The sequence below is a fragment of the Bubalus bubalis genome, chromosome 3 (assembly GCF_019923935.1).
Source record: "Bubalus bubalis isolate 160015118507 breed Murrah chromosome 3, NDDB_SH_1, whole genome shotgun sequence".
Classification (NCBI taxonomy): Eukaryota; Metazoa; Chordata; class Mammalia; order Artiodactyla; family Bovidae; genus Bubalus; species Bubalus bubalis.
In genome coordinates, this window is record NC_059159.1 from 40,692,387 (window position 1) to 40,705,192 (window position 12,806).

Here is a 12,806-nt window from a genome sequence, read left to right on the forward strand (position 1 = left end):
CGACTCCCTCACCCCTCCCCTCACAAAAACCACAGGGGCTCTGCAAGGCTTGACCTCTGAAGTTCTTATTGACGAGGCCCTGGGGGTGACGGTGGTGGGTCACCTCCACAGAAAGCACAGAACCAATGTGGGTAGGATTTGCGGAGTCTGATCAGAAGGAGGGACCCACAGACATGGCCTGGTCAGGCTCCTGCCTTCCTCTGGTCAGGGGAAGGGGCAGTGAGTGAGGTGGGCTGGATGTGAGAACTCTCTACTTCTATGGAGATGTGTGCCCGCTTTTTTTGGCAACAGGTCTAACTTCTCGTCTTTCACTTTCACAGGGATGTAGAAACAAGAACAATTTCACTTTCTTTGGATTAGCCCAGCAAGGGCGATGATCAAAGAGCATGAGAGATGGACTTCCCTGGTGGCACAGTGGATAAGAATCTGCCTGCCAATGCAGGGGACGCAGGTTCGATTCCTGGTCCGGGAAGATCCCACATGCTGCGGAGCAACTAAGCCTGTGCACCACAACTACTGAGCCTGTGCTCTAGAGCCCGGGAGCCGTAACCACTAAGCCTGTGTGCCGCAACTCCTGAAGCCCACCCGCCTGCCTGCCCTAGAACCAGCAAGCCGCAACTCCTGAGCCCGCCCGCCCGCCTGCCCTAGAACCAGCAAGCCACAACCCCTGAGCCCTAGGGCCTGTGGTCTGCAACAAGAGGAGCCACCACAATGAGAAGCCCACGTCCTGCTTTCTCTAATTAGAAAACCCATATGCAGCAATGAAGACCCAGTGCAGCAATTAAAAAACAAAATAACAGTACCAAGTATCTTAAAAAAAAAAGCATAAGAGACAGTAGGGAGGGGTGGCGACTGGGGCAAACCAGGGATTGCAGGGTCTGTGTGAGGGGGAAACTGCCACTTAGCCTGTCCAACTTATCCAGGGAGGAGCCGTATGGCTAGACCTTCTGATTTTCAAAAAAGAAGCCAGAACTCTATATTCTTTTCATGAGAATTCTCTACCTTTTAAAAAATGTTGTCAATGAATTTAAAGCAGTGAGTCAGGGGGAGTCACTGTTCCACCAGTTTGCGACCCACAATACCAGCAAATGTCCAAGCCGCCCAGGACAGACAGCACCTCGCCTCCAAGCACAGAAGCCCTCCTGCTCTGCTCTGCCTGCTTCTCTGAGCCTCAGCCAGCCTGCCTCCCCCACCCCTCCGCACACAACACACGTTCCCAGCTGCTCTGAAGGCTGCAGGGAGTCCATGCACCATGTCCAGGCTGATGTGACAGAAACAGCAAGTCCTGAATCTGCTGGGGAAACACTGGGGATGATTAGGGGGTGGGGAGAGGGCAGCTAAGCGCCCCCAAGGAGCTTCCAAAATGCGAATTTCTCAGGAACAGAGAAAGAAGGAAGGCAGCATAGCAACAACTGGCTCTGGGCAGTGAGCAATCCTGTCTGAAAATAAAACAGTTTACAATCCACAACCGTGGCTCATTAAGAATGAATGGGTCTACCGGTATAAATAGCATGCTGCGTTAAGAAGTCAGGAAACAGCATATGCGTTTGATGGAAAAACGGCTGCCGCGAAACTGTTTATTAGCTCAGCCGGCTACAGCTCTGTGTTAACGAGACAGAGGTCTCAAGTTCAAAGCTGAGTGGCTGCCTCGATCTTGGGCCATAGAATGTGTCTCCATTCCCCCAGTCCCGGTCACAACATGGGGGTCTAGTTCTGAATACATAGTAACAAGCTTACAGTAAGCTTCTCCTAGTGTCTGAGCTATAGTATCCCTAGTGAAATATCCAGCCTGTTTGAATGCTCCCAGTAACAAGGAGCTCACTATCCTATAAGGTACAAAACACCCAACTCTGTGGTTCAATGGCCATTGAGCAACAGAGACTCATTTCCCCTGCTCTGTTCCAGCTCTGCCTGTGGGGACAACAGCCTCAAATTGGGCCTCACTGGCCACACCATCTATAACATCTGACGGGATACAGGCTAGATGCATAAACAGCAGCCTGAGCAGAAGGGAGCTGGGCCAGTCACATCCTCCCCCAGTGTGGACACGGGGCCCTGAGAGTGGGAGCAGAGGCTGAGACTGCAGGGTGTGCAGACTTGCAGTCGTGTCCAACTGCTGGGCGAGCAGAGGCTGGGGAATGGAGCTGATCTCAGTGTTCCCTGAGAAGCAGAGGCAGCTGCTACTCTGAGCTCTAGCACCACAGGCCTGGAAAGACCTTCCTGTCCACCCCTGCTTCTGGAAGACCTTCCTCAGCAGCCTGCCAGCAACCCCTGACTTGAGCTTTCCTTTGTTGTCTCTGTTCTCAGCAGCCCAAAACCCTTGAACCAAGTCCAGGAGCGGAAAGCCAGTGCGTGTGGCAGGAGCGTGGGCTGGGACTTAGGAGCCTGGAGCCCATGTGACCTTGGGCAGATGTCCCCCTCCTCATCCATCACTCAGAGTCAATTTCACGTCCATAACTGTCCCATAGGCTGTTCTGAGCATCGGAGGAGATAATGGCCGTGAGTCAAGGAGCCCTGGCTGAGGCCAACACAGCACCCATGACTCGGCTTCACCAGGGGGACAGGAGATGGTGGTGAGAGGGCGGAAAGATTGGCTAAGGGGTCATTCAGGAAGGATGGCTCCAGGCAAAACATTTGTGGTTGAGCTGAATCAGATCACTCAACCCAAACAACCCCAAAGCTTGCTTTCCCTGGACCGCAAACACAGAACACAGTTAAGAATTCTAAAAAAATTTGTTTAAAATCTAGCAAACCAAAGAAGTGATAAGGAAACTCTGATTTTTCTTAAAACTACCCAACTGGAACAAATCTGAAGCTCAATGTACTTTTCCAGAACAGACCTTGAAGGGAACGCATGTGTTATTCTGTTCAATTCCATCCGGGAAGGCTGTGCTCTGCTCAGGGGAATGATGGGGAGGGGTGGGAGGGCTCTTGCGGAGGGTCCTGGGAGGCATTGTGACCCAGGCCTCAGCAGAGAGGGGAAAGTGAGTTTGCCTCGTGGCCACTGGGAGCTCAGGCACCTGTCGGCTCACCTGGGGCTTTTCGGGGTTTAGGGAGGCGGGCAGAGTGGAAAGGTCACCCTGATCTGGCCAGGCCATAGGGGAGTGATGAAAGCTTTAGGTGATGGGGCCCTGGCCCCAGGAGAGGTGAACACAGCAGAATCTCACTGATCCAGGGGTTGGTGCCCTAGGGCCTCAGCTATCCAACCCCCATCTTGGAAAAGCACACACATCCAAAAAAACCCTCAGAGCTAGCACTGTATGGACTGGAGACTTGGCTTCCCTGGTGTCTCAGAGGGTAAAGATTCTGCCTCCAAAGTGAAAGACTTGGGTTCCTGGGTTGGGAAGATCCCCTGGAGGAGGGCATAGCAACCCACTCTGGTATTCTTGCCTGGAGAATCCCATGGACAGAGGAGCCTGGCGGGCTACAGTCCATAGGGTCTCAAAGAGTCAGACATGACTGAGTGACGAACACTTACTTACATGGGGCTTCAGCTCCATCCCCACTCCATCTCAGGTGTCCAGTAACTGCTGGGAAAGGTGGGCAGAGCAACCGCAGAGCAGACCCAGGGCAGTGCTGTCTCCCAGTCACACACCGGGGGATGAAGACAATAAACCCCATCACATTAAGTATTCTCAGCACTGGAGGTGGAGACGTACAAAATCCTATCTGAGAAAAACTGCCACACTTAATGACTTCAGTCAGATCAATTCAGCTCTCCATCAATAGGGAATCAGGCTCCTCTGGCACAAGTACCAGCCTGCTTCTATTATGATGCAAGGTTGCAGAAGCAAAAAGCTTTATTTTCTAGCCTTTTCTTTTTTTCTTTTCTTTATAGTGATGGCTGGAACTGTAGCAACCATCTTGTGACCATGTGGGAAAGAGCAAGACTTACAAAGACATCTGTCCTGACATAACTGAGCTGCTGAACCAAAGCCTCAGCTGCTTCCTCTGAGCTTTCCCGTATACAAGAAAAAAAAGAAAGTAATCCCTTATTTCCCAAATATGCCAGATTAATATCCCCATTCCCAGCAAATATCTTTCCGTACATTGCCCAAAAGTGAGAATCCAGTTGAAAGGAAAGAAGCCTTCAAAAGATGTGGCCCAACTCTAAAGGGATTAAGACCCAAGAGCGCACAGTACCATTTCTACCATTTACATATTATATTTCACAGAGGAACAAAGGGATCTGGGATGCACAAAAACTGACTATATTTTATTGCTGCCATAAACTTGGAGCAATGACCTGCCAAGGGAAAGTAGCGTGGTGCCCACACCCCAGCTGGATGGATCGGGTAGGAGGGTGGAGCCCTGCCCCCAGAGACAGCCAGGTCAGACCCAGGGCCAGTCACAGGGGGAACTCAGGTCACACTGTTTTCCATCCCATCCTGGAGAAAGGATGAATGTCCTGCGATCAGTAAGCTTGTATGGGGCTCGCCAAGGGGTTCTGCAGGCAAGTCCTTGACCAAAAGCAACAGCCAGTGTCCGGGGGAGGGAGGGCATAGCAAACCCAGGGAGTCAGCCCACCTGTCCTGAGACACCAGCTCTCTACCAGCTCTGAGTTCAACGCAGAGGAAAGAAACACTTCATATCTTTCTCTGACACATCCTTTGTGTTATTTTTAACATTTAGACCTTTAATCTGTCTGCAGTGTGTTTCTGGGTACACACAGAATGGGATGGGAATCTAATTATGCTCGCCCTGCTTGTTAAATAAACCAGTTATTTTCTCACTGAAATGAAAAGCTACCTATCTTCAGCTTCCATACATCCTTAGCTCTGTTATTTTTCTATTCTGATCCACTTATCTATATAAAATAGATATTCTATTTATTCTGGTAACAATACCACATCGTTTCTCTTGGTTATAGTAATCTACCTTTTGGTTATAGTAACTCTTTAAAAAATTGAAGTATAGCTGACTTACAATGTTTCTGGTGTATAGCAAAGTGATTATATATACTTTTTCAGATTCTTTTCCATTATAGGGTGTTACAACTGTGCTATGCAGTAGGTCCTTGTTTATCTATTTATCTTGAAGGACTGGCCCCAGGTAGGAGACGAACACCAGTGCCAACCCAGTCCCACCTCTTGCTTCTCTCGCAAGCCTTGTGATTGTCCAAGGAGCTTATTTTATTTTCAGTAGCTCCCAGTGTTTGAGGGTGTGCCAAGACCTGTTAGTGCTCCAGTGGAGAGGATCAGTGAGCACCTAGATTCAGGCTGATTAGAAGGCAGACCTGCAGGCAGCAGCTTTTAAAGTATGCAAATAAGTCCCGAGGGATTGCCAGCAAAAGGTCCTGCCGGCCACCAGAGCCACGGGGTGGAGGCGGTGGGGGAGGTGCCTGCTGGCTTTAGTAAGGCAGACAGAGCGCAGGAAGTGTCAAGTGGGCCATGGAGACGGCAGCTGGCCGGAAAAGGAGCTAAGAGCTAGCAGTGTGTATCTGTTAAACCCAAATCCCCAAATTATCCCTCCCCACCTTTTCCCCTTTGGTAACCATAAGTTTGTTTTTTATGTCTGAGAGTCTAAGCTTGTTTTCTATGTCTGTGAGTCCATTTCTGTTTTGTAAATAAGTTTACTTGTACCATTTTTTAGATTCTACATATAAGTGATGTTGTAAGATATTTGTTTGACTTCATTTAGAACGATAATCTCTAAGTCCATCCATATTGCTGCAAATTCTTTAAGGTTTGGTAATATTCCACTCTATGGCCTTTGATAAGATTCCGTAATTTTCTCTATGTTAGAGCTATAGTCTTTAAAAATTTGTTTCTTGACATTTTACAATTTTTGTTGCAATTATGAGTGGATTTTTCCATTTCTACTTCTAATTTAAAATTGTTGATTTTTTACAGTAAATAGTTTACACCAGTACTTGCACAATAGTTCGGTGTAAACTATTGATTTACTTTCTGTCCTGTCACTTTCCACTCGTCTTATTAATGCCAGTGGGTTGTTTTTGTAGATTATCTTGGTTTTCTTATATACAATTACATCATCTACAAATAAGATAATTTTTTCTCTTTTTCGGCCGCACCCTGTAGCTTGCAGGATCTTAGTTCCCCAACCAGGATGGAACCCACGCCCCCTGCAGTGGAACTGAGGAGTCCTAACCACTGGACCACCAGGGAATTCCCGAGAATTTTTTCTTTTCCAATAGTAACAAGTAATTTTATTTTCTTGCCTTATTACTTTAGTTAAATACTACAAAATACTGTTGAATGATGGTGATCATGGAGGTATTTTTGACTCATTCTTTGATAGAACACGGCTTCAGTGCTTTATCAGTTAATTTGATACTTGGTGCTACATTTCTGCTTTTTGGGTTTTGTCATATTTAAGTATATCTTTGTATTCTCACGTTATTTAAACTTTTTATTTAGCAATTTTTTTAACCTTGGAGAGAAAGACGATTAAAAATAAGCTAGAAAACCTATGAGCCACACACACACACAAAAAGACATACTTGACTTCACAAAAATGAAAAGAAATTGGTTTTAAATGGTAAAATACAATATATATGGAATCTAGAAAAATGGTACTGATGAACCTATTTGTAGGGCAGCAATAGAAATGCAGACACAGAGAGCAAACTTGTGGACTCAGCAGAGGAAGGAGAGGGTGGGGTGAATCGAGAGAGTAGCATTGAAACATCTACACTACCAGATTCGAAGACAGCTGGCAGGGATTCACTGTACGAGGAAGGGATCGAGGAAGGGAGCTCCACCCAGGACTCTGTGATAGCCTAGTGGGGTGCGATGGGGTGGGAGGGACGCTGAAGAGGGAGAGGACAGGGCTGACTCAAGTCAATGTAAGGCAGGAACATTCTAAAGCAACTATCCTCCAATTAAAAAAAAGAATGAAAAAATGGCAAAATACTATAAGTAAAGACTAAAGTCAAACAAAATGTAAAGTCAAGGAGAAAAATATTTGCAACTCATTTAATATCCCTAAGGCACATCTATTAATACAAATCAGTAAGAGGAAATAACATAATAAAAAATGAGCGATGAGTTTAAACAGCCAATTAAAAAAAAAGGAAGCCTAAATATCAATAAATTATAAAGATATGAAGAGACAGTCAAATGTAGAAATTTTTAAAATGCAATATCATTTTTCATCTAGCATATTGGTCAAAATGATAAACACCAGTAATATTTATGGCAGGCAAGGATGCAGATATAAATGAGCACAAAACGCTATCATTTTCAGAATATAGTCTGGTAATGTCTATTGAAATTAAAACACACAATCTGTTTTGGGATACCTGCCCCATGGAAATAGAAGCATCATATACACATAAGGACATTTCAGTATTGCTCACAGAGGCAAAAAGCCAGAAATCATCTGAATGCCCATCAATAGGTGAATAATTAAATCACAATATATAATATGATAGGATTTTATTCAGCCATTAAAAAGGATACAGTAAAATCTATATCTATTGACCTGGAGGGATGCCCATGATATTCTTTTAAGTGAGAAAAAAACCAGCTTGCAGAGTTATGGGCAAGAGCCTATTTTTGTTGTTAAAAACAAAACAAAAAATAACCCTATAGCAAGTATATGCTGGTAGGGACAGGGAGAAAGGGGTTTGGAGATGATGGCAGGCAGAACAGATTTTAATTTTTCATCGACTTTTGAATTGTTTACACTTGTTAAAAATATATCAGGTCTGCTCATGTATTTAAAAATTAACAAAGAAAATTTGAAGGAGGAAGAAAAGGAAGCTGCCTCAGAAACATCAATACATTTCACTTGATTGCTCTGTGGATTGCAAAGTTCATGGCTTCTGTCTATCGATTCCCCTTTCTCCTCCAAGTGAAGTGCACTGGGGTGGGGGAGACATAAGTGCACCAGTCCCAAAGCAGAGAGACAGACAGAGGGAAGAGAGTGTTAGGGAGGGAGGGTCAGAGAGAGGGAGCTGGTGCCACGTCTACATCAGGGAGCAGGGCAGGAGGGGATGCTGTTTTTGGGGACCCCAGACATAAGAGCCCCGGAAGAGGGCTGCCTCAGGGAGGCAAGGTGGTTTTCATTGCCTCCAAGTGTCTCCAAAGAATTGATGCTTTCAAACTGTGGTGCTGGAGAAGACTCTCGAGAGTCCCTTAGATAGCAAGGAGATCAAACCAGTCAATCCTAAAGGAAAGCAACCCTGAATATTCATTGGAAGGACTGTTACTGAAGCTGAAGCTCCAATACTTTGGCCATCTGATGGGAAGAGCCAGAGACCCTGATGCTGGGAAAGTTTGAGGGCAAAAGGAGAAGGGATCGACAGAGGATGAGACAGTTGGATGGCATCATGGACTCAGTGGACATGAATCTGAGCATACTCTGGGAGATGGTGAAGGGCAGGGAAGCCTGGGTGCTATGAAGGCCAGGCTTAGCAGACAGGCTCCAATCTGGACCACAGAGTGCAGCTCTGGCCCCAGCCCGCTGCCTGGCACCCAGCATCACTGACGATGGGGCTGCAGGTGGCCACTTTCCTATACCCTCATGGTCTGGGAGCCTGGGGGTTTCTTACCTGGTCTGCAGAGGGAGACCAAGTTCATACTGGAGTAGAGGGGTGACCTCCACATTGCCTGGCCTGGCTTTGCTGCAAACTCAGTTAATAAGGGATGCCAGATCCAAGTGTGTGGGCCACTGGCCTCCTCACCCACATAATTAAAAGGCCATCTGTGTGTCTGTGTGGCTGAGGAGAAGACAAGAAAAGGTCTTGCCCTTCCCCAGGGATGTGTGTGTTTGTGTGTGTGTGTGCACATGTGCACGTATGTGCCACACCAGGGCTGGAGCAGACAGGGCAGAGAGTCCCCTTTGGGGCAAGGTCTCAGGGCCTCTCCTCCTCAATCTATGGGAAGCAACATTCCAGGTCTGCACTCTCCACAGCCATGTCTCTTTCCTTGGTCATACAGACACACCCGCCTGGGCTGGGGCAGGAGAAAGCCCCAGCGCTGAGGGTGGAAAAGGAACTCCTCTCTGGCTGCCCACTGCCCCCTGCCTGCCCAGGCCCCACCTGCACTTGCCGTGGTCCTCATCAAGACTCATCTGTGGCAGCAATGGGCAGTGATGGCAGGTAGGCCAACTCATGGGAATTAAAAATGCAAACAGAGTCCAGGAGAATTAGCCAGGAGGGCAGGCTGCAAAAAACCAAGTGATACTGATAAAAAAATGTCTGGAGAACAGAGGCTGAGCTGTTAATGCTGATTATGTCTGGAAAGGCTGACCTCCAGGGGATTTTTACCTTGTAAATTATACCATTTGACAACTCTGAAAATTGTATAATAAACATGCCTTACTTTTGTAACAAGACAATCAAAGTCCAAATGACATGAAGACAAATGCCACGTCATTAATTCAAAGACAGAGATGTTCGAGAGCCACTCAAAAGCAGCTGCCACGTCCACTAACTTGGGCCCATTGCCCCCCAAGGTCAGGATAATCCCTCATCCCTCTGGTTACCGTGTCTCCTGTAGGACCTCAGACCCTGAGTCTTGGGCTAGAACTCGGGCACCTCCGGGCACAAGGAGCCAGAGCCCAAAGGGCAGGACCTCACCTTTCCTTCCCAACTTTGCCACACCCAACTGAGACAATCCCTCCCCTTCTCTGGGCCTCAGACTACTCATCTATAAAACAGGGCTACAAAATAGCTGCCCTGTCCACTTCTGGAGCCTGTTGTGAGACCAGGAGCTTTGAAAATAAAATTGCAAACACTAAAACATCATGCAAAAAGTAGAGAGCCACCCACCACGCCTGGCACTGTCGTCATGACCCGCGATGGTGGCCATTCCCCTTCTGATGGTGGCCTCTTAGGGCACACCCGCGTCAGCTGGCCACCACAAACACCAAGGGCCCTGGCACGCTAGCTCTTTGCGTTTCAGGACCAGGGAAGCCAGGCGCCCCTTTCTCTGAGACATAAGACAAGTGATGAGAAGAGATGGTACACATCTGCCTTAGAAAGATGCATTTTCATCCTTTGCAAGAAACCTCAACTGACATCACATTTCTTCACACATCCATAGCGCTGTTCACAGCAGCTCTGCCCCCAAATTCCTGCTTGGTTGTGACACGGCCTGCTGGGGCCCCTCCCAACTGGAAGCAAGCACCCTGCAGAGGTCCAGCTGCCCACGTGGTGCAGATAGAGCTGAGGGCACAGAGAGGGACGCAGACCAGTGTGAGCTGCATGGGGGTGTGGCGGGCACTGCCCGGCACCCGAGGCAGCGCTCGGCTGGTTGATGAGCCGAATGTTGGCTGCCATCCCAGGAGAGGGGGTGATGGGGACCTTACCTCTCCCTCGGGCCCAGGTATAGATGCGGCTGGTCTCAGTGCTTCTGGGCTCTTGCTCTGCTGGCTCCATGGGCAACGGTCGGAAGGAGGGGTGATCGGCCTGGCCAGGGGTCTTCAGGGGCAGGATGAACTTGGGGATCCCTTTGTAGAACCAGGCCCCTGACCTCTTCCAGACCTGGTCGGGGGAGACATCTGCTCAGAGCACAGGATACAGAGCACCCTTCCCTGTGCCATGCGCCCCCTACCCCCGAGCCAGCCCTCCCTCCCAGACGGTGCGCAGGAAGCCATTGCCTCCCTCCTGCCCACCCCTTCCCCTTGAGATTCTGGGCAGAGACACAAGAGGCGGGAGGAAGAGCCGGGCTGGCCACAGCCTGGTATTGGCTGTGGTTTTGGAGAGCTTCTTGGGAGGCGGTCATCCCTGTGCAGGGCACAGACTGGCCGGAGCTCAGAGCGAGCCACAGATTAGAATTCAGAGCAGAGACTGCAGTGAGGTCCCGGAACCCTTAACATCTGCTTCAAGTGCTCTGTAATCTCTTTCCCCATGAAGGAAATGCCTTCAGGGTATTTGTAAGAAGAGTAGGAGTGTGTGAAGGAAGGCTGTGACCTTTTCCGAGAAGAGGAACCTTGGTGTGGGGGTCAGAGCAGCCGTGCTGGGTTTGAATCCTGGATCTGTCGCCCCGTAGCCCGGAGATCTGGACGCACTGACCACTCCCCCCATCCCCAGTTTCATCTTCAGTAGGTGGGAGGCAGGAGCAGCGCTGGCTCCCAGGGTGGCCAAGAGGGTCAGGCTCACCTGTGAAGGTAAATCCCCACAACCCGGGGCCGGGCACAGAGCAGCCACTCGATAGACATGGTGCCCACAACCCTCACGGTCACCCTCCTCCTCTCATCTGACGAACGTGCAACCAGGGGATCAAGAGGGACAACTTCACATCAGAAGACCAGGACTTCCCTGGTGGTCCAGTGGTTAAGAATCCGCCTGCCATGCAGGGGACATGGGTTCGATCCCTGGTCCAGTAAGATCCCACATGCCATGGGACAACTAACCTCACTCGCCATAAGTACTGAGCCTGAACACCTAGAGCCTGTGCTCCACAACAAGAGAAGCCACCACAACGAGAAGCCCGAGCCCTGGAACTAGGGAGGAGCCCCCGCGCGCCGTAACTAGAGAAAGCCCGTTCACAGCGTTGTTAATCTAGCGCAGTCAAAAATAAATAATAATAATTAAAAAAAAACCAGAAGACCAGAGTCCGCTCTCATTCTCTGGAGGACAGCGTTTCCCTCTCCCTGACCCTCTGCACCACCCTGCTTCTGTGGGGTGTTAGCAGGGGCTGGGCCAAAAAAAAACCAACAAAATAAAGATGAGTCCCTGATCACGAACCACATACTGTACAGTGGGAAGCACTCAAGTAAACCAAGCTGTTACTGCAGGACTTCTCAGAGCCTTTAACACACAAAACGTGCACAATGATCTCCAACAGGACAAAAGGAGACGTGGTGCTTCCCACGTGGAACCTACCCAGCGAGTTTTCCTACAGAAACTCAACCCTAGCAATGGGTCTCCAAAACCTTGACTGCCGCACTTCCTGGTACAGCACTTTCTGTTCACTCGTGGATTGACGTGTGCCTATTTTTCCAAGTAGATGGCAGTCACCTCCTCATGCTCCAGAGTGACAGACACAGGACCTCGGAGCCCAAACTCCGTCCTAGGCACGAGTCTCTCAGCCCTCCCTTCCAGCTTCCCTGTGCAGGAGGGCCTGTTTTGGGCTGTGGCTCTTGAATAACATAATAATGTTATGTTCTGTTCCCTGGTGGCTCAGATGGCAAAGAATATGCCTGCAATGCAGGAGACTGCGGTTCAATCCCTGGGTCAGGAAGATCCCCAGGAGGAGGAAATGGCAACCCACTCCAGTATGTTTGTCTAGAAAATCCCATGGACAGAGGAGCCTGGTGGGCTGCAATCCTGGGGGTCACAGAGAGTCAGACGTAACTCAGCACTAACACTGCACTTGAATAATACAGAACCCATCTAGTGGGATGAATGCTTCACGGAGCCACCTTAGAAAACTCCTTCTGATCCTCTAGCAGCCCTCCTACAATATGTATTTATTTCTTTGAATCAGTAATGTATGCACAAGATATAAAATTCACAAAGTGTGAAATCAAAGTGTCTCCTCCCCCATTCCCAGAGGCATCCAGTGATAACGGTTCCTTGAGGACACTCTGTTATTATCCCCATTTTCCAGATGAGAAAACTGAGGTTTGGACAAGTTAAGCAACTTGCCCAACGCCACTTCACCATTCTGTTGGCCTCTACTTCACACCAGAGGTCCTAGAGTCTCAACAGTCTAAAGATGTGCAGTAGGGGCTCTCTAAATTGTGGTTGTGAGTGATAAATCCTCAGTAGATCACTCATCAGCGTCATGGACCCCAGGGGTCTGGATGCTTAGAAGGCAGAGAAGTGCCATAGAGGGAGAGGAGATAAACACAGGCAGTCACTGTCAAGGCCACCCTGTTCCTGCAGAGCT

The 12,806-nt window shown here is 48.7% G+C and overlaps 1 protein-coding gene across 9 annotated transcripts in view; it reads right to left on the minus strand.

Annotated features, from left to right (window-relative positions):
• Window positions 1–12,806, minus strand: part of RPH3AL (rabphilin 3A like (without C2 domains)) — a 137,552-nt gene that overhangs the window by 15,482 nt on the left and 109,264 nt on the right. For 8 of the 9 annotated variants that reach the window (XM_044940596.2, XM_025280904.3, XM_025280905.3 and 5 more), the window contains one exon: window positions 10,279–10,453. In XM_044940596.2, coding sequence (XP_044796531.2) covers window positions 10,279–10,453 — 175 coding nt within the window. Of the gene's footprint in view, window positions 1–9,942; window positions 10,136–10,278; window positions 10,454–12,806 lie in introns of those variants that run through there. The other variant, XM_044940597.2, reaches the window with a different exon arrangement.